Source organism: Antechinus flavipes, chromosome 2 (genome assembly GCF_016432865.1).
Source record: "Antechinus flavipes isolate AdamAnt ecotype Samford, QLD, Australia chromosome 2, AdamAnt_v2, whole genome shotgun sequence".
NCBI classification, from domain to species: Eukaryota; Metazoa; Chordata; class Mammalia; order Dasyuromorphia; family Dasyuridae; genus Antechinus; species Antechinus flavipes.
In genome coordinates, this window is record NC_067399.1 from 540,449,600 (window position 1) to 540,471,899 (window position 22,300).

The window sequence follows — 22,300 nt, forward strand, 5'->3', positions numbered from 1 at the left end:
GCCTCTTGATAAGCTGGCTCCAATATGCCTTTCTATTACTTCCCACATAGTGTCAGCCATGTAGGACTACTTTGTGGCCATTTTACACAACATTCTACCTCCTAGGGTGTATGAGGCATTCAGGAAGGAACAGCACCTCTGGTGTGAAGGCTTACAGAATACATTTCAGGCATGCTCATGCAGTGGCCACATCCTGGTAAAACTTTAGGAGATGGTCTCACCCAGGTTGGAAGTAACCAGTGGGCCTCATACACATCAGTGAATTAGGGGGAGGTCTGCTCCAGGCCGGTGAAGACTTTCCCCCAGAACAATGAGTGGATGAGGATTCTTTGTTCCAGTTGAAGCAGATGCTGTGAAGAGGTTAAACCTTAGTCAGGCATTGAGGGGGCTGGGGTCATCCACTGCATCCCTGTTTATTGTCAGTCTTCCTGATGTGTTTAGGCACATGATTCTGGAAGACAGAGTAAAGCAGAACTGTCTCACTTAAATCCAATTCATGGGCAAATCAAGACATTACCCTGTGATATCGTGGGTCCTCTTCAAAACTAAGAACGAACAATTCTATCTACCCTCTCTATACCTTTACACACACTCTCTTTTTTTCTTCTCTAGTATCCAGCATCATCCCTGGCAAACACTTAACACTTAATGAATGCTTATTGTATTAAAATGAATTAATGCCTTTTTAAAATCTTTTACATGCCTATTTTATACCTTTTTTAAGCTTTTTATTTTTAAAACATATACCCGGGTAAATTTTCAACATTAACACTTGCATAGCCTTGTGTTTCAGATTTTCTCCTCTTTTCCCCCATCCCGCCCCTAAATGGCAAACAGTCCAATATATGTTATACATTTTAAAATATATGTTAAATGCAATATGTGTATTTCTTTGCTGCACAAGAAAAATCGGATCAAAAAGGAAAGTAAATGAGTAAGAAAATAAAATGCAAGTGAACAGTATCAAAAAGAGTGAGAATGTTATGTTGTGATCCACATTCAGTTCCTACAGTCCTCTCTCTGGGTGCAGATGGTTCTTTTCATCACAAGATCATTGAAACTGAATGCCTTTTTTTTAACTGAGGAAATTCCCTATCTTGTTCCACAAGAGCCTCACCTCCCTAGCTTGTAGATATTTTGCTCCATATACTATATCCCCTACTTCACCTCCTCCCCCAAATAAATTTGCCTGTTCTATATTTTACCCACTTGGACATGAGCATGCTCTCTGAGCCTTCTAAGACATCAGCTGATAAATCTGATAAATAATATGTGCCGGTGAGCTAAAAAGAAGAGGCTTGTTCTTTCTTGGTAATATATACTTCTACAGAAACCTTCTGTAAACAACATTCTTATCATCCAAACCATGACTGATTCAAATGTGGATATTTGGGGTCTGTCAGCAAGGGAGGACAGCTCCAAAGCAGTCCAGGGGCAGAAGAGGGAGATATATTTGATAGCACAACAGGACCTTGTAGTACTGCCCCAATTCATGGCATGTTGTGTGGGACACCAATTCTGTAGCCTTGAGGGGAGTCACTCAAAGAGATGGTATCTTCCTCCTTTTCATGAAAAGGAGATTAATTCAGATAGCTAGCCGAGAGTTGACAAAAGCTGATAGTGGCAGCCAGTTTCCCGAGAGCTTAAGGGAGTTTTCAGGGTAAAATGGAGTATAAAATTGAGGATGAAAATGTTTAGTAATCCTATACACTATAGATAAGATATAGATAGGTGAGGTAAAGAAGGAAAAGGTAGTTTAATCCAGGAAGCAAAAAATGACCTTGAAAAGCCAGCGATTGTACCAGTTCGGGAATGGGATCATTTCCAGTTCTTAGACTGTTACCAGTAATCCTTCCTAGAGCTGTCATAATCTGAGAAGCCTTCAATAGGCTTGCCTACCATCCTTGGGGGCCCATGGTGACTGATTGCATGATAAGAAATTGTGAGTCTCATTCTAATTATAATTATCATCATGAATGTCTCTCTTAATTACTTTGTTACAATTAGTGGGTGCCTTTTCCTCACTGTTTGTGTGCTTTGTGGAGTCACTGACATTTGAGAGCCCCAAAATAGGGATGTTTGGGGGAGAGAAATAGGATGGGGGAGGGAATGAAATTTGTTCCAGGCAGTGTGAGAACTACCAAGGGAAAAATAAAATGGATGGTGACAAGTTATTTCCTTGGCTGTTAGGGGTATGGGACAGCATGAACATTGAAGTGAGTGGTAGGGAAGGAAGTTAAGTGTCTCCAACTATTAAGTAACTTGAAATGTAGATGTATCCTACACATTTCTGTGTGTGTGTGTGACTTACAGAGTGTATATGGATGGTGGATGGATTCCTACATGTATATATGTATGTATAGTCTTGCAAAGTCACCTTTTGCCTTAGATTTGAAATGTATCCTGCAGGTTTCATCCTAGTGCATAACTCAGATAACTCGAGTCAGGTCGTGGCTGCCCCTTTCTCTGCAGTCTTTGGGGCGTTTAGGATCGCCACAGAGCAGTTTCCCGTGACCAGCCGAGTCGGTTTTCATCATTTCTTGTGCTTCTTTCCCCCTCACAGCCTTGTGCACAGAAGAATGCGTCCATGGCCGCTGTGTCTCCCCCGACACCTGTCACTGTGAGCCTGGCTGGGGAGGTACTGACTGTTCCAGCGGTGAGTACGTCCACACTCCTGCGGCCGAGGGAGGGGAAGGGCCCTGCTGGGGGAGGGGAGTGCAGCCCAGTCGGATGGAGTCTGGAAATGACCATTGGAAGGGACCTCAGGGTCCTCTGGTGAAAGAGAAGATACAGCCAGGGAGCGTGTCATTGACTGTTCTTGTATTTTTTTTTTCCTGAGGCAGTTGGGATTAAGTGACTTTCCCAGGGTCATTCAGCTAGGAAATGTTAAGTGTCTGAGGCCAGATTTGAACTCAGGACCTCTGACTTCAGGGCTGGCTCTATCCACTGCGCCACTTAGTGCCCTGTTCTTGTGTTTTGGAACATCACTGGGCGCGTTATCTGTAGTTTTGTGGTGGCTGAATGCTCGTGTACAGGTGTGTGTGGTGTGGGTATTGAAGAGAGGTGCAAAAGTGAATCTGTATCACATATGTGTGTGAGCATGTGACTCCTTAGGAAAGGAGGGGTATTCGTGGGAGGGGATGCAGGGACTCAGATCTCCTTGCCCCCAGAAGCCTCTCCAAGCATGGTTACAAAGAGCTGTGTTTTGGTAGTTTCTCTCATGGGCTTTGGCTCACCTTTGATTACCTGTATTTCTCTGCTGTTCTGCTTTCTCTCCTTCTCCATGAGACTGTGAAAACAGGTGCCTGCTGCTCATGGGCTCTCACCAGAACTCTTGGTGTAGTTGCCAGCGCCTTTCTTTAGCATTCAAAGTTCTTGCTCTGTATAGAAATGGTGCTGATTATAGAGAGAGTTTTGGATGTTTGAGTTGGATGATAATTTTAGAATGGAAAATTCAGAGTCTGCTGAATCAGGGAAAATTGGGAGGATGGGGTTGGGCAGGTTCTCTGGGGTTTTGGCAGCTTTACTGGCTACACTGTCATATGTTTCTTCTAGGTCTGTCCCACGTACCATGGCTTTGATATATCTCCCACTTTGAGTCTCCAATCCTTTCTATGCACAGCTGCCAAATTGATATTCCTAAAAGACATATTGATATTCCTAAAGCATAGGTCTGCCTATGTCACTCTCTTATTCAAAAAGTTCCAGTATTACCTTTGAGATAGATTACAAAATTCTCATTTGGCATTTAAAATCCTTCAAAAGCTGGCTCCAACTTGGCTTGCCAGACTTATTACAAAGTGCTTCCCTTCATGCATGCTATATTCCAGCCAAACCAGCGTAATAGCTCATTTCCCACCTCTGTGCATTTGCTTCTACCTGTTCCTTCTACCTGCAATGCCCTCCCTTCTCACCTTTACCTCTTGCACTACTTTAATCTCTAACTACTTTAAAAGCTCAGCTCAAGCCTCCTATAGTAGTGACCAGTGGGTGTTCTATATCCCACCCCAGTCCCCACTCTGCAATTACTTCATATTTACATTTGATATATTTTGGTTTTTACTTATTTTCCATGTTTTTCCATTTTTCATTTCTCATAAGAGAGTGTAAATCCCCAGAGACAATGACTCTGTTTTTTGCTTTTGTTTTCCAAGTGCCAAGAACATGTTGAATTATTTCAGTCTGTCCAACTCTTAGTGACTGAGATTTTTTTGGCAGAGGTACTGCAATGCCTTGCCATTTCCTTCTCTAGATCATTTTACAGATGAGGAAACTGAGATAAATAAGATTAAGTGACTTGCCCAGAATCACACAGATAGTAAGTATCCAAGACCAGATTTAAATTCATGAAGATGAGCCTCCCTGACTTCAAGCCCAGCATTCTATACATTGTACCATCTAGCTGCCCTCTCTGATACATAGTAGGTGCTTGATATTATTTATTTATCAGTTGGCTTGTCTTGCTTGTTTTTCTTTAAGCTTGGCCTGATTTCTGTCGCAGGAGGGAATGAGCTAAGGTGAACATATAAGTAAATCTTATAAGCTTGGAGATTTGGGGTGTTTTTTTAGACTATGGATTTCTAACCTGGGGGTCTGTGAACTTAAAAGATATAAATAAATATAGATACAGAAATATGTAATATGCGTGTGTATTATATATATTATGATAACTAGTTCACTGTAATTCTTTTTCTTTGTATTTTATTTTATACATTAGAAAGGAGATTCTGAGAACTCTGTAGATTTTGCCTAGCTGGAACCCTGTGTTTTAGACTGAATCTACGATTTCATTCACATAGGGAACCCCAGGGAGAAAAATTCTCTACCAAAGCCGACTGATACCCCCTCCAAAACTCAGTCTTTGAAGGTTGTCTGGGAGTACTCAGAGGTTGAGACTCATCCAGGGTCATGTAATCAGTATAGATACTGAGTCAACAAACATTTTATAAAGTACCAACTATGTGCTAAGCATTGTTCTAGGGAAGAGAGAGCCCTAAACCCAGGTCTTGCTGATTTTAAGTCTGGTTCTCTCATGAATATGCCTTTCTTGGAGATTTTACAGGAATCAGTTTGGAGATTAGTATTAGCCCTCTTGGTCATAAACTTCCAGCCCATCTAACGATGAAGAACAGAGGACAAAATGTCAGTTTATGCTGAATAAAGAAGACAGAGGGACTGTTATTAAATTGTACTAATCTCACAAGTGGAGATAAAAGGAAAAAAAAGTTTTTCTCTATATTGGAGATCTAGCTTTTTAAAATAATTAGAGATATTAAAACCTTGACAATGATTGAGATAGAAGCATTATTCATAACTTTTATTTCCGCACTGGGCAGGGATCCAGTATATTTCATTTATGAGTTTTCAGCTGTAAGGAGAACGTGAGCCAATTCCTAAATTAAATATGCCCTGTTAACTTTTATAAATGATACCCCAGGATTAGCTTAGAAGCTTAAGCTTTCGTTGTATTAAGATAATTGTCGCATTCCCTGTGTCCCATATCTGTTTGACTCCCATCCCAGACTGCTTTGGAGTCTGCCCTGTGTCCTTGGGGCCAGAAACATGTGTTTGCAGCAGAGTGGTGTCTGAAGTACTGGGATAAAGGGTTGCCCTTGCCCTGATTTTCTAACTGCTCCCTATCTCCCCTATTCTGTATCCCTAGGGAACTAATAATAATAATGATAACATGAATAACTAGCATTTATGTAGCACTTTAAGATTTATAAAGCACTGTATAAATATTATCTCATTTGGTTCTCACAGCAATCCATGGAGGGAGATGATATTATTGTCACTAATTTACCTGGGGAAGCCAAGGCAAACAGATGCTAAGTGATTTGCCCCATGTTAAATAGCAAGTGCCCGATGAGAGATTTGAACTGAGGTTCGACTCCAAGTCCAACTGTGCCACTTAACTGGGTCATCCAGTGCTTAGGGTAAAAGGTCTGCCCAGTGTCTTGCCTGGGATTCCAGAGTTTGAGTTCATCTGTACCCACATCCAAATCTCATCTACCATGTCTCTAGCAAGTATTTATCAAGTCTCCACTTAACGCCTCTAGAGAGGCATCCCTTATCTCCTGAGGCAGTCCATTCACCCCTTAGATTATCAGGTCATCGATTTCCAGCTGGACTGAGATCTGTGAGGTCGGGACTTAAGTGACACACATAGGAAGCATCTCATCTGAGGTGGCGTTTGAGTTCCTGTCCCCTGATTCCCGAGCCAGGGCTTTTGCATCGCCCTGAGCCATCTCCTTTAATGTCCATGTGTTTCCTTCCCTGGAGCCCAAATATAGTTCTCTTCAGTTTCTACCCATTACTCCTATTTGTGGCTTCTGTTGCTGAGTAGACAGAACAAATACCTCTGTTGGGTAGCCTGCAAACTTTTTGTAAGTTTAATTTAAAGGCTCCAGGACTAGGACTTTGCCCCTCATTGAAGCTACAAAGGGAATCCTGCTTTCTTTCCAGTCTCAATCTGCTTGTTGAGTTGTCTGCCACTGTTCCCATGACCTCCCCTCCTTGCCTTCCGGCCTGTCTTACTAGGGTTCAGTACAAAGAGAATCATCTTTCCTTGTATCATCTTGCTTCTTCCTACTTTGCTTGGGAAGGAGTGAAGAAAAGAATTGAGGAAAGAGGGAGGAAAAAAGGAAAGAGGGAGAGAAGAAGGGAAGAGAAGAAGGAAGGAGAGAGGGAGGAAAAGAAGGAAGGAGTGAAAGGAAGGAAGAAGAAATGGGAGGAGGAAAGAAATGAAGGAAAGAGATAGAAAAAGAAAGAATGAGGGAAGGAAAGGGGGGAAGGAAGAAAGAAGGAATGAGGGAAGGAAGAAAGAAGAAAATATTCAGTAAGTATCTTCTATGGGCTAGGCACTCTGTTAAGCACTTTATAACATTATCTTATTTCATCTTCATAGTACCCAGAGAAGTAAGAGCTATTATGTCCCCTCTTTTACAGTTGGGGAAACTGAGGCAGACGGAGGTTAAATGATCTGGACCAGGTCTAAGGCAGGTGTCCCTGATCTCGCCCAGCGCTCCGGGCACTAGACCGCTTAGCTGCCTCGAGCATCCCGTTATCCTTTCCAGCATCTCATCCCCCACAGCCCAACCTTCCCGGAGCCCGGGTCCTTAGTTCCTAGTGACCTTGTCTTCCTGTCTGATTCAGGGACGCGCAGTTGATAGAGCGGGCCTAGAAACTGGTGTGAGGCATCTGTCACGCTGGACGCTAAATGGATTGGCCGGGCTGCTTTATAGACTTTTGTGCTAATTACTTAATTGGTGCCAAACTCTTCTGGCCTCCTCAGGCGCCCGGGGGCAGATTCATATACTTAGAGACTCACAGCGTGTTAGAGCTAAAAGGAGCCCTGGAGACGGCTGGTCCGAGCGCCTCATGGGCTTCCAGAAAGGGAGCCCAGGCACGGTCCCGGGAGCTCGGGGGTGCGGTCCCGGGAGCGGTCCCAGGAACCTGAACCTGGGCGTGATTCCGGGAGCCCAGGCACGGTCCCGGGAGCTAGAGGGCACAGTCCCGGGAGCGGTCCCAGGAACCCGGGCGTGGTCCCAGGAACCTGAACCTGGGCGTGGTCCCGGGAGCCCAGGCGTGGTCCCGGGAGCCCAGGCGCGGTCCTGGGAGCCCAGGCGCGGTCCCGGGAGCTTGGGGGCACAGTCCCGGGAGTCCAGGCGGGCGTGTGGGGCTTCAGCCGCCGCCACTCCGGGGAAATGTAACAGGGAGGGACCTCCTTCCTGGACGCACTCGGGCACAGGGCCGGTCCTTAGGGGTGTCTGGGGTTCACATTCAGGTTAGGAATCTAGCAAACATTGCTGAGCACGTTCTGTAAGGCTCTCTCTGGTGCCTGGGACACTGACAAAAAATGACTTTCTCCATTGGGGGACTTTCTCCATTCCGTTATGTTAGGGATGTGCTAGTTCAGCAAACAAGTAGCAAGCCTGGTGGGTCTGGCTGAGGAGCTAGAACTGTGGCTGCAGTAACAGCTAGCACTGATGTAGCAGCGCTCTAGGATTTGCAGAGCTCTTTGCGTTTTGTCTCATTCAGTCTTCACAGCAACTCTGGGAGGGAGTGTTGTGATTACTTTCCATTTTACAGATGAGGAAACTGAGACAAAGGGTCACAGATATAGACAGTTTCTGAAGCAAGATTTGAACTCAGATCTTCCTGACTTCACAACCAGCCACCTAGTTATCTATTGTTTTCTCAAGTGGGATTAGAGAGAGTGGATGGAAGCAGGGATGAGGTGGCAGTGGTCAGGAAGAAGAGAGATACCCAGGGAAGGGAACCAGGAATGGAACCAGAGAGAGAGAGACAGACATAGAGACAGAGAGAGACAGATGGAGAGACACAGCGACAGAGACAGAATGACACACACAGAGAAAGAGACACAGAGAGATACAGAGATAGAGAGAGAGAGATACAGAGATACAGAGACAGAGAGAGACAGAGACGGAGAGACAGAGATAGAGATAGAGAGAGAGACAGAGAGAGAAACAGAGACAAAGAGAGAAACAGAGAGAAAGATTCATTCTTGACTTGGTCCCTCTGATCAAAAAACCCCAGTGTCTCCCTATTGCCTCTGGGATAAGATGCAAATCTTGGTCTTCATCACTGAAATTCATGATCTGTCTTCATCCTACCTTTCCAGTCTTGTTACATGGTATTCCTTCCTCTTCACTCACCCTGTGTCCCAGCCAGACTAAAGTTCCCACTGCTGTCCAGGTGCTGATCCTTCTTCTAGAAACAATTGCATATGTTTAATTTTCTGTGTGCAGTATTCTCTCCCCACCCCCAGCACTATAAGCTCATTGAGGGCAATTGCTTCATTTGTGTCTAGGAGACATTTCACAACCACTTGCTGTCGCTGTCACAGCACCCCATTTCCCATGCTCCCCTGTGCCTGGAATGCTGCTTGTCTTCACTCCCCCACTGAAAATCTGGGGCTCCCTGCAAAGTTCAGTTCAAAAGCTTCCTCCTACATGAGGCCTTCCTGATCTCCTAGGGCTCTGACATCCCGACTCGCACAAATTATTTTGTATTTATGCTGTAGATGTATTTGTTTTCCAGTCCAGAAAACAAGTTCCTTAAGGGCAGGGACAATTTCATTTTTGTCTTGTATCCCCAGTGCCTGGAACAAAGCAGGTGCTTAATGAATGCTTGTTGATTGATTCAATGACACTAGCTATGAGAATCTGGGCAAATCATTCACTTTGGGGGGCTTCTGTTCCCTCATTTAATCTTGCCTAATTGAGGGTTTAAAATAATTGGTTGTCCACATTGCCTTCCCCAATGCTTTAGAGGCCAAGGCTGGGACCCTAGAGGCCCTTTCTTTGGATGGGACCCGTGACCTCCATGCCCAAATACTCCCGGGCTGGAGCTCCCTGGGGAGCTTCGAGGTGCCCAAGCGGAGACTTCAGCACTGTGGGAGTGAGGAAGCAGGAAGGGCTGAGCTGCTGGGGAAGCCCACGGTGGCTCTGCTGCTCTGAAGGCACGACTCGAATTGCCTGCTGTCAAGACTAAGGCAACTCCAGATCAATCACTCTGAAGCAATTACAAAGGTTCTTTCCCTTGGCCCCTCTCTCCTCTTCCCTCTGCAGACCCAGAGCCCAGCTTAAGGTTGGATCCCCATCCCTGGGAGTACTGCCTTCTGCCAGGCATCTGTCTGTCCTTGGGCCTCCCCAGAATACGAACTCTGAAGTCTTCTCACTCTGGGGCCTGTTTACCATAATGCAAATGAGAACAGAAACCTGAATGGGACAGCAAATGTTTTGTTTTCTTTCTTTTCTTCTTTCCTCCCTTCCCTCCTTCCCTCCCTTCCCTCCTTCCCTCTCTTCCCTTCTCTCTCTTCCTTCCTTCCCTTCCCTCCCTCCTTCCCTTCCCTCCTTCCTTCCTCTCTCCTTCCCTCCCTCTCTCTCTTCCTTCCTTCTTCCTTCCTTCTTTACTCCCTCCCTCCTTCTTCCCTCCTTCCTTCTTTCCCCCTTCCTCCCTTCCTCCCCCCTTTTCCCCTCCCTCTCCCTTCCCTCCCTCCTCCCTCCCTTCCTCCTTCCCTCCCTTCCTCCCTCCCTCCTCCCTTCCTTCCTTCCTCCTTCCTTCCTTCCTCCCTTCCTCCCTTCCTCCCTTCCTTCTTCCCTCCTTCCTTCCTCCCTTCCTCCTTTCCTCCCTCCCTTCCTTCCTTCCTCCCTTCCTTCTTTCCTCCCTTTCTCCTTCCCTCCCTCCTCCCTTTCTTCCTTCCTCCCTTCCTTCCTCCCTTCCTCCTTCCCTCCCTCTCTCCTCCCTTTCTTCCTTCCTCCCTTCCTTCTTCCTTCCTTCTTCCCTCCCTCTCTCCTCCCTTTCTTCCTTCCTCCTCCCTCCCTCCTTTCCTCCCTTCTTCCCTCCCTCTCTCCTCCCTTTCTTCCTTCCTCCCTCCCTCCCTCCTTTCCTCCCTTCTTCCCTCCCTCCCTCCTCCCTTCCTTCCTTCCTCCCTCCCTCCCTCTCTCCTTCCCTTCCTCCCTCCCTCCCTCCCTCCCTTCTTTTCTCCCTCCCTCCCTCCTCCCTTCCTTCTTCCTTCCTTCCTTCCCTCCCCCTTCCTTCCCTCCCCCTTCCTTTCCTCTCCCCCCTCTTTCCTCTCCCTCTCTCCTCCCTTCCTTCCTCCTTCCTTCCTTCCCTCTTCCTTTTCTTCCCCTTTCTTCCCTCTCCTCCCCCTTTTCCCCTCCCTCTCCTTTCCCTCCTTCCCTTCCTTCCTGCCTGGCTGCCTTTCTGCCTTTATTCCTTTTGAAATCTGGGCAAAACACAGTTTTTTAAGTTTCCATTCACCACAGCCACCCCCACATCTCCTTCATTGTCACTCCTGTGCTCTGTCATTTTGCCACTCTCCTTATCTCTCTCTCATCTCACTCCATCTTTGCTTTGCCTCCTTTTTTGTCTTGCTCTGTGTGAGTCACTATCTTTTTTCCACTTTATCTCAGTGCTGCTGCCTTTTGCTCTGTCCTTTTCTTTGGATGTCACTGCCTCTCCCCCATGCCTCCGTACCTGTCATTCTGTGCCTGCTCCTGTCTCTGGATCAGTGTCTTCCACTTCTCATCTTTCTTTGTCTCCACCTCTTGCATGGCACAACAGAAAGAACTGTCTCAGAGGACCTCACACGTCTACCTCTGATGCTTCCTGCCTGGTGGTCTTGGGATTAGCTTTCCTTTGCCTCAATTTCCTCAACTGTAAAATAAATGAGTTGAATGGGACAGCAAATCTCAGAAGTTTTCTGCTCTGAGAGAGGCAGACAGATAGACCGATAACCTCAGATGTCAATCAGCTTATGTTTTAATAGCGGGAGATAATTCATACATAGTAGTGCTGACTTTGAGGGATATTTTGGTTTGGAAAGTTTCAGGGATGGTGAGTAAAGACCTAGGGGAATACATTGACATATCTTCCTTTTCAGTAGCAACGACAGCTTGAATTGAGGATGTTTCCAGAAGGGGAAGGAGGAGGGTATACAAGAGGCAATGAGGATGTTGTTGAGAACATGGCATGAAATTAAAGTGAAGTGATTCAGTGGGCCAACCATCGCTCAGTACCAGAGGGGCCCCGGGTCAGATGTTTGGGGCTAAATGCTCTCTGGTCTGGGAGGCAAACCACGAATGGATGAAAAGATGTCAGGGGAGTGACCCTGGACAAGTCACTTAACCTGCTTGCCTCAGTTTCCTCCTCTGTAAAATGAGCTGGAGAAGGAAATGGAAAATCCTCTAGTGTCTTTGCCAAGGAAATCCCAAGTGGGGTCATGAAGAACTGGACATGACTGAAAAACAACTGAATGGCAACCACAACAAAAGTAAACAGGCCTTCTCTTTATTCCGGATGTCTGTATTCCTTCTTTTCAACATTTCTTTCCCTAATTCTTCAGTACTTCAGACGTTTTCTTTATCCCTGCGATGAGACTAGGTCACAGACAAGCGTGTCGGGCACTTAGCTGCAGCCACTTCCTCCCTGGCCAAGGAGGATGGGCAGGGTTGAATTTGTCCACTCCCGTGCTCTCGGTCAGTTCTCCTCTGATTGGAGGCAGTTTAGGTGGAATAGGGGATTGAGTGTTAGCTTTGGAAGGAGGAAGACCCGGTGGAACTCTGGAAAAGTCATTTAACTTCCTACGTCTCCCCTGGGCTCCAAGCTGTCGGACGCACAGCAGCCACATGCAGGGACTGTTTAGGCAGATGGACCAGGCCAGGGTGAGGGGGAGTTAGGGGGATGTCTGCCCCAGCATGTGGAGAGTGGAAAGATGATCACGGTTTGGTCCGGTGGCCACAGAAGGGGGTGAACCAGGTGCTGGGAGTTTCCGTGTACCACAGCCTCCCTCCAAGGAGTGCTTAAAGCTTGGTCCGGCACTGAAGACTCCACGGCCATCTTGACTTTTGTCCTGCCACTGGACTTAGATGACTTAGGGAAAGAGAATAAGGCTGCATCTCTGCCTCGTTTAAATCCAGTTGATGTACAAGTCAAGCTGCCCCCTGTGATATTCCTGTTCCTCTTCGAAAAAGAGCTGCCCCGTTCTTTTTCGGGTCAGTGGCTGGTGGTGCAGTGGATAGAGCATGGGCCCTGGAGTCAGGAGGACCTGAGTTCAAATTTGATCTCAGACACTTGCTAACTGTGTGACCCTGGGCAAATCACTTAACCCCGATTGCCCCCCAAAAGAAAAGAAAAATGCAGGATTATCAGCAGCAGCCACAATATAAAATAGAGATAACAGCATCTTTCTCCCAAGATTGTTATGAGGTTCCATTGAGGTAGCACATGTAAAATACTTTGTAAACCTAAAGAACTACATAAATGCCAGCCATCCTCATCTTTATCATTACTATTATTATTATTCATTTATGGAATGGAAGGTATGAGTAAGAATGACCCTCTAGTCCTTTGGACTGGGAGGGGGGGAGATCACGAGGCAGGTGTCGTTCTGGGGGATGGATATTCTCTTTGCCAGTCTGGTGGGTATTGGACCTGCCTGAGTCTCCTTGTGACTGTGAAAACCAGTAACTAAGCATCCTGGTATGTGTGGCAATGGTGGCGGGCGGAGCGTGGGAGGCGTGGGGAAGGAGTCCAGGGAGAGGGGACTTCTGTCCTACTCAACATTGGCCATCTGTTCTCTGAAGATAAAAATTAATAAATAAGTGAAATGAACACAGCATTAAAAATCGACTGTGATAAAAGCCAGCACAGAGCAAGCAGGTGCCAAGTTGGAGTCACTGTACCCAGCTGGCAGCTGGTATCCACGCATCTTCCTCTTTCGCTGGCACTGTGCCCACGCAGGACCCCGTGCCCCCATCAGTCGCTCACACCCCCTCCTAGCAGCACCTTCTCTGCGAAGGAAAACAAGCCGCTTCCTGCTTTCCTTCCTTTCCACACCTACTGAGCCTCAAACTAACAGCTCGAGTAGGTTGGGAAGGGAGCAGCAGGTTGTGGTGATAAGAGTCGTGAGCTCATCACCCGAGGAATCCTGGTTCAAATCCTAGCTCTGCTACTTCTGTCAGTGTGGCTTTGGGCATGAACCTCTCTGGGTTTCAGTTTCTGATCCACAAAATGAAAGACTGGGCTTTTGTTGTCATTGAGTTGTTGTTCAGTTGTGTTCTACTTTCTCTGACCCTTTTTTCCCCCCTGAAGCAATTGGGGTTAAGTGACTTGCCCAGGGTCACACAGCTAGGAAGTGTTAAGTATCTGAGGCTGGATTTGAACTCAGGTCCTCCTGACTTAGGGCTGGTGCTGTAATCTAGATGCCCCCTTTTGGGGTTTTCTTGGCAAAATTCTTGGAGAGGTTTATCATTCCCTTCTCCAACTCATTTGACAGATGAGGAAATGACAGACAGGTTAAGTAGACTTGCCCAGAGTCACACAGCTAATAATGTCTGAGGCTGGATTTGAACTCAGAAGGTTGAGTCTTCCTGACTTCAGACCCGGCTCTCCAGCCACTCTTCCACCTAATTCCAGCTAGACAGGACCAGACAGCCTCTAATGTCCCTCCCAGTTCTAACTCTGTGGTCATAGGAAAAGGAACGCTGCCGTCTTCCTCGTGTCTGCTAAAACCAAGTCCTGGCAAGAGAGGAAGTGAAGGCGGTCAAGGAAATCTTTCCTTTCCTGGGCCTGAAGGTGCTGACGCTGGGAGCGGGCAGACCCCTTTCTCTAAGGCCCCTTACTCCGGGAGTCTCCCATCCTTGGCCTGGGGCTAGGAAGGAGGCCTTGTTAAGATTTTACTGTCTTTCATTGCCCATCTCCCCTGGGCACCTCTATGCTAGTCTCTCAGATTCAAGGAAGGAGCGAGAAGAGGGAAAGGGATGGTCACTCACGGAGCATCTGCTGTATACCAGTTTCCTTGTTAAGGGCTATGAGAGAGACAAAACCTGCAGTTCTTGCCTCCTAGCCCCCAGTCTCACAAGATGAACAAGCTATAGGAATCGATTTTAAGCAGTAGAATTATAGGACTGAAAGCTTGAGGGGGTCTTAGAGATCACGGGATATTTTTTATATCATTGCAGTCCCATGAAGCCTACATATCCATAATGCTTTTAAATGCATAAAATACAACACATAGGATCAAAGAGAACATTTATTCATTAAATATAGTTATGAAAACTTAAAAAAAAGTTTATGGACCCAGATTCAGACTCAAAGCCAATCTCTCTCCCCACCATTTCCCAGACGATAAAATAGAAGTCCAGAGAATTGAAGTGAGTTGGTATACAGTAAGGGGCATATTAGGCATTTGAACTCTAGCCTGCCAATGGAAAATTCAGTTCCTATTCCACTATATCATGCAAAGGATAATAAGAATAATATTGGTGAGAAGTGTTCTAAGATTAGAAGAAAGCTCATTTTGGCTGTGGATGAATAAAGAATACTTCATAGAAGAAGCGATGGGGATCCTGAAGGTTGATTGGATAATAGAGATGTGAGGGGATGACATTTCAAGTGACAGAACAGAGACTCGGAGGTGGAATTGAGGGTGGCAGAGAATCATACCATTTTTTAGAAGCACAAAAGAACTTTGAGATAACTTGGTCTAACACCTTCATTTTATAAGTGTTCCAAAGATGTCCCATCAGAGTGGAAGGTCTTGCTTGAGGGATAGTACATAGAAATCTGGGAAGTAGGCTTGGCCAGTATTTCTGTGGACCCTTAATGGTAAGCAATGAAATTTGGTTTTGATTCTGCAAATGAAAGAAACCGCTGGGGCAGCTGACTGGTGCAGTGGCTAGACCACTGGCCCTGAAGTCAGGAAGACCTGAATTCAGATACTTACTAGCTATATAACCCTGGAAAAGTCAATTAACTCCAATTATTTCACCAAAAAAAAAAGAAAAGAAAAGAAAAGAAAAAAATAATGAGCCATTGAAAGTTCACTTTGATTTTATTCCGTTTTAATTATTTGTAAATAGGGAATTTGTGTCCTTCCTGCCTCCTTACTGTCAAATTGCTTGTGACTATGGCTTAAGCTTTTGGGAGGAAGAATGAAGAGCTTTGGAAGGGGGGGAGTTGAGCTTCTTTTGAGCTTCTTTATTTTCCTGAATCATGCCAGTCCTGAACATCCAGGTATATAGCATCATATAGTGAAAGGTGGATGGGACCTTAGAGGCCAGGTGATTTACCCCTTAATTTTATGTATGAGGAAACCGTGGAGGAGGAATTTTACTGACTTGCTGAAGGACACCTAGATACCTAAATGTCAGAGGTGGGCATGGAGCAGACCATTTTGATTGAAGTCAGTGGAAGCAGCAAGAAGAGAGAAAGGTAGATTTGTGGAGCTGAGAGGATACTGCTGAATGCAACTTGAGCACAGAAGATGTTTTGGCTTGGCTGTATCTGTTACCATGGACACAGGGTCGGGTTGAGTTGAGGCAGTACCTGATGCAAATAACCCTGACGAGGGCACCGGTCTCTCCCCTCACCTCTAAAATTGCTTATAGCCAAGCTAAGAAAGCTTAAGCTTCTTCGATTTCCCATGATGAACTTTATTAAAAGCTGACTGTGCAGGCAGAAGGGCAATCCAGGTGAGAACTCTGCGGGGCAGAGATCTAAGGAGCTTGCCCAGACAGCTTGCCCTGAATGTCTCTGGTGGGATGGGAGGCCCTCATGCACTAGCTATACTTTAAACTGGTTGGAGATTTGAAGGCACAGCACAGACCAATGACTGGGGCAGTCATGACACTTTCATTTATTTCTTATATCCTCAGTAATGCCATCTGAGTCCTTCTTGCTATTGTCATCCCAGACTCTGGACATCAAGTGATAGGACCTGGACAGTGTTTCTCACCTTCCCAAGGTTCCTCCTTCCCTGGTCAATCCAGCAAGGGACTCACTTGACCTTTGATAGTATAATTAGATCAGAACAAATTGTAAATGGCATCAATGTGTGTTCTTGGGAGGGCAGTTTTTGTCACTTCCGCCTCACCACCATTGCCTCGGGGACACTAGCAGAAGAACACACAGGAAGCCTCTTCTACCGGCATCTCTTGCTGGGTGCAGACATTAACTGCACTGCGTTCTGGACAGCTCCAACAGCACCAGGGCTTTTCCCTGGACATGAAGTTCAGTCCCTAATGAGGAAAGCCCATGGAAGTCGTAGGATGGATAATAAGCCTCAAATTGAATAATTAATGACATTATAAAAGTACATCTGTTCTATGGTCAGGGTAATTCAGCCCAATTAGAAGCAATTATTTCCCAGAGTTATTACACTTTGCCTTTTTTAACGAACCGCTGTAGCAACAACATAGGATTTCCAGGTCCTGCTGCCAGAGTGAGGGAGGTAGTTTTGCTGAGATGGGATGACTGGATGATTGCCTGCCCCAAACTGGGGTTGGAGAGAATTCAATGGAACCAGTCTTTATTAAGCACCTACTGTGTGCCAGACACTGAGCTAAAAGCTGAACATACAAAATTCAAAAAGCCCCTGCCTTCAAAGAGCTTATAACCTGAAGTTTCTTTCCTGATCTTAGTTTTGATCAGAGACTCTCCTGATGCTGCTTTTCCCTTATATATTGTTCTCCCAATTAGAGTATTAGCTTCAGAGCAGGGGCTGTGATTGTCCTCAGTACTTAATACATGTTTACACATTGATAAATGCTTTTTCATTCAACTCATTTCATTTAGTATTTCTTATCTGGGAATCTGAGTATTATATAACATAGAGATCTGGGTTCTCGCTCTAACTTGGGCTCCAACTTTCTCTGTGACCTTGAACCATTTTTTTTAATTAAAAAAATTTAATGAGGCAACTGGGGTTAAGTGACTTGCCCAGCAAGTGTTAAAAATATGTCAGGTCAAATTTGAACTCAGGTCCTCCTGACTCCAGGACTAGTGCTCTATCACTTTGCCATCTGGCTGACCCAGTTTAACCTCTCTAGGTCTCAGTTTCCTTCTCTGGCAAAATGCAGGGTGTGGGTGAGTTACCTCACAGTTCTAATATTCCATAATTCAGCCTACTAAAATATGGTGTTTTTATTTTCTTTTACAATGAGGTCATTCAATTCCTATCCCTACAAGAAACCACAATTTCAGAGTAATGGGACACACACAACCCCCTTTATGCAGTAGACAAGTTCTCTAAAAAATGTTGAATAAATAAAATTCTATATTTAATTCATTAGGGAATTTCAAGGTTCTCATTTAGTAGTCTCTGCAGTGTCCTGGGAATTGATATAATCAGCACAATGCCCTATACTTGGGAATATGCACAGGGATTTCAATGTCCTCAGATTTCTTGCCAAGACAAAAACCCATGTTTTTAACATTAGTATTTTCCATCATCTCTGAGGAATCAAAATTACAGTTCACCAAAAAGCAGTGGAGAGGCATATGGCAAGTGTACATAAAAAAGTCTATTACCAAAGATGAACTGTGAACCAAAAAAGGGGTGAAAATTATTAAAAATATAAATGACCAGAAAAAGAGGAGAGCTGATCATGGAGCTGGAGAAAAGGATAGAACATGTTCAATCTGCACACAGCATTGGTACCCACTTAATATCAAAAATATCAACAAAATGAGGGGGAGTGATGGATTGTGATATGGACATTATTAGAAAGCGGGTCCACATGAATGAGATCATGGACCTTTGAGATATTAGAATAGAAGGAATCATAAAATCATAGGTTTAGAACTGAAGTGACTCTAGGGTTTATATAGTCCACTATTTTTCAGATGTTGAACTGAGGTCAAGAGATAGTAAGTGAATTGTCAATGAGTAGGTGTCTAAAGTGGGATATGGATTCAGGTCTTCCTGCCTTCAGGCCTAATGCTCATTTACTATACTATGTCTTTTCCTATTGCCAAGGATCATTTTGCAAAAATAATCCTTTCTTTTCTGCAGGAAGGTCTTCTTCTTGTGATTGACTTTTTTGGAAAATTTGTATTTTTGCACATGAGGAATGATCTTAAATAGAACTGTCTTGTGCAGCCACAATAACTGTTTCAATACTTTTATAGAATCATGATCCCATTGGTATGCACTGTTCCTCCACTCTCTGTGTGTGTGTGTGTGTGTGTGTGTATGTGTGTGTGTGTGTGTGTGACAATCCAACCATAATTTCTCATCCTGTGTTATTTTTCATGTCCTTCAACAAATTCTCCATGAAGGATATACTCAATGTGTTAGACCCTCCTTCTGCATCTTTTAATAGAAGGGGCCCCCAAAGTCTTTGTATATTATGTTAGTAAAGCTTTGGGGATCCCTATATTTTATGGGTACCAATGTAATACTCGGGCATCCTTCACTTTTGCTACTTGACTGGCTCTCCTTTTACAGTCAGTCAATAACCATTTATTAAGGACTTCCAATGGGCCAGAGATTGTGCTGAGTGCTACAGATACAAAGAACAACAAAAAGAGTCCCTATCTTTATGGAGCTCACATTCTAGTGGGGGAAGACAACATGTAAATAGGATACCTAGAAGATATAAACAGCAGAGATAGCAGAAACTCTTAGAGGAGAAGGTATTAGCATTTGTGGGAAATAGATTTCCTGAAAAAAAGTTGATTTTGAGCTGAGTCCAGAAGGAAGCTAGGAAAATTAAGAGATAAAGAGGACAGAAATCATCCCAGGCATAAGGAATATTGCAAAGGCATAGAGATTGGAGATAAAGTGTCATTTTTGAAAGAATTTTGATGCTTCTTTCTTGCAAGTTATTTTAAGTTATATGCCTAATTTTACCTCTTAGATGTCTTAACACTGATCTTTGAGTCACCTGAAATTCTTCTGAGATCATAGTGTTCCATGATTTGCTGTCAAAAAGAATCATCAGGAGAATATATGTTAAAGAGATAAGTTTTAGCAGCAAAAGACATCTTGAGACCAATGAAAAAGTAGTATAGTTTTTAAAATGCAATCCAATCCATTCTTCTCATATTGGGTTCTGGGTACTGTCTCATTATATATCCATAGTGTCTGACAAATTGCATATCATAATCTGGGAAAAATGTTTACTTCATTCACTTGGTTTTACCTGTATAAATAACCAAACCATTCCCTTTTGAGTGGCCATGGATCTCTTGGTAGAAGTTCTGGATCTTGAGGTAATCAATGTTCTATTATTCCTAAATATAATTACCAGAAAGATTTTATCTTCTGTAGGAGAATCTGTCTTCCATTTGGGCTTTTCCACAGTGCATCTTCCATGAGAATGGACAAAAAACTTTTAATAAGCATATGCCTTGATTGATGTTGATAAGTAAAGTATCACAGCACACAGTAGTTCTTATATATCTTATATGATCTTACCATATGCATGACAGCGTCCTGAGAACTTTCAAGAATGTTTTGCCCTTAGAAGTCACATGCTTTAATAAGTTTCTCTTGTAATAATTTGATTTAGCTTGGTCTTACAGCAAGCTTTCTAAAGGTTTCTTTTCTCCTTACTGCTTTTGACATTTTGTGAGACAATCCCTCTTATAATTTTCTGCCATCTTCCTCTATAATGTTTTGTAGGTGTGCTGGTATTTTAAAATGATGTTGTTATTTTTTAATAGTAGCTTTTTATTTTTCAAAATACATGCAAATATAGTTTTTAACATTCACCCCTTGCAAAACCTTATGTTACAAATTTTTCTCCCTTCCTCCTCTCTTCCCCCCTTCCCTGGACAGCAAGTAACCAATATAGGTTAAATATGTGCAATTCTTCTAAACATATTTCCACATTTATCATGCTGCAAAAGAAAAATCAAATCAAAAAGGAAAAAAAAGAAAAAAAACAAGCAAGCAAACAACAAAAAGGTGAAAATACTGTTTTGTGATCTACATTCAGTCCCCATACTCCTCTCTCTGGATGCAGATGGCTCTCTCCATCACAAGTTTATTGGAATTGCCTGAATCACTTCATTGTTGAAAAGAACCAAATCTATCAGAGTTGATCATCATATAATCTTGTTGCTGTGTACAATGTTCTCTTGACTCTATTCACTTCACTTAGCATCAGTTCATATAAATCTCTCCAGGCCTTCCTGAAATCATGCTGCTGATCATTTCATATGGAACAATAATATTCCATTATATTCATATGCCATAACTTAGTCTGCCATTCCCCAACCGATGGGCGATGATGTTGTTTTTGATAGCCATGTCTCTTTGCAGTAGGAAAAGTAGTATATTCTGACTGCTGTGGTTTTTTAGCAACTTTTGGCCTCCTCATTGTGGTGATTCTTTAATATTGGTTAAATTTCTTTAAGAGAAGACACTGAGTCAGTGTCTTATGCTTATCATTTTTCACAGTCTTACGTAAATAGGTAAGGCTCGAGTTATCATAAATATGCATCATATCTTTTCACCTGTACCCTTTCTTTAAGTTTGATGTTAAGATGGCAGAAAAAGCAGGGATGTGACTGACCTCTCCCAAATTCCCCTGCAAACAACTTTTAAAATAATATCTCAAAAAGAACTCTAGAGTGGCAGAATCCACAAAAGGACAGAATGAAATAATTTTTCTGGTCCAAGATAACTTAAAATACACTTCCCAACAAGCCAGCAATAAGCCTTGGGGCCAACTGAATCAACAGCTGTAGCTTCCAGAGCTCTGTGCCCACAGATGGTAAATGGTAGACAACTGGTCAGAAGGAGATTACAGAGGTCTCTTTGCTGGCATGTGGTGCAGGACTTCGTTGCAGTCCTGGGTCTCAGTCTCAAGATGAAGAGGAGTAGAAGTATACTAGAGTTTACAGCTGAAGTGGACCAAGACTTTGGTCACAACTCCAAAGCAGAAGAAGAATACTTGTGAACACTCACAGACCAGAACACAGGCCAGGAGAGCAGTGACCACATATCCCCTTATTTCATACCACTTTGGAAGAAATGAAACCTTACAGATCCCCCCCAAACCTAGCTCTTAAAATGGCAGCCCAAAAAACTCCAAAGCTTGAGACAGTACCTCCCTCCACCCCGAAAGCAGAGCCCAACTTTATTAAAAATCAAGAAACAGGGTAGGAACAATCAAACAACAACAATAAAAGAACATGAATGTAAAAAGTTACTGTGGTGACGAAAAAGGTCAAAACATAAACACTAAAGCAGACTACAAAGTCAAAATTTCTATGACCAAAACCTGAAAAAAAAATATGAACTGATTTCATGTCCAAAAAGAATTCCTGTAAGACCTCAAAAAAGAATTTAAAAAATCAAATAAAATAGGTAGAAGAAAAATTTGGAAAAGAAATTACAGTGATGTAAGAAAATTATGGGGGGGACGGGAAACAGCCTGGTAAAGAAAACATTACAAATACTGAGGGAAATTATACCATAATAATACCTTTGGGGCAGCTAGGTGGTATAGAGGATAGAGTACTGGCCAGGAGGACCTGAGTTAAATTCCAGCCTCAGATAACTTACTAGCTATGGGATTCTGGGCAAGTCAATTAATTCTGATTGCCCACCCCGCAAAAAACCAAAAACAAACAAAAACAATCTCCTTCCCCAAAACAACCAAAAAAGCCAACCTTCAAAAAAAAAAAAAAGAATAGTTCAAATGATAAGAGACCCAAAAATCCATTGAAGACAGTTCCTCCTTAAAAAGCAGAATTTACCACTTAGGAAAACAAGTACAAAAATCCACTGAAGAAAAGAATTCCTTAAAAGATAAATTGGCCAAATGGAAAAGGAGCTACACTGAAGAAAATAATTCCTTTAAAAATTAGAATTGAATAAGTGGAAATTAATGACTCCATGAGATCAAGAAACAATAAAGCAAAATCAGAAGGATGAAAAAAATAAAAAAATGTGAAATATCTCATTGGGAAAATGACTGATTTGGAAAATAAATCAAGGAGAAGTAATTTAAGAATTATTGGATTACTTGAAATCCAT

General features: G+C 43.6%; 1 protein-coding gene across 12 annotated transcripts in view; it reads left to right on the forward strand.

Annotated features, from left to right (window-relative positions):
* The window catches only part of MEGF11 (multiple EGF like domains 11), a 456,165-nt gene that overhangs the window by 227,415 nt on the left and 206,450 nt on the right, over positions 1-22,300 (forward strand). For all 12 annotated transcript variants that reach the window (XR_007951038.1, XR_007951037.1, XM_051980816.1 and 9 more), the window contains exon 5: positions 2,564-2,656. Coding sequence is in view for 10 of the 12 variants with exons in the window: in XM_051980816.1 (XP_051836776.1) it covers positions 2,564-2,656 (93 nt within the window). In the remaining 2 variants the exon portion in view is untranslated. The remainder of the gene's footprint in view (positions 1-2,563; positions 2,657-22,300) is intronic.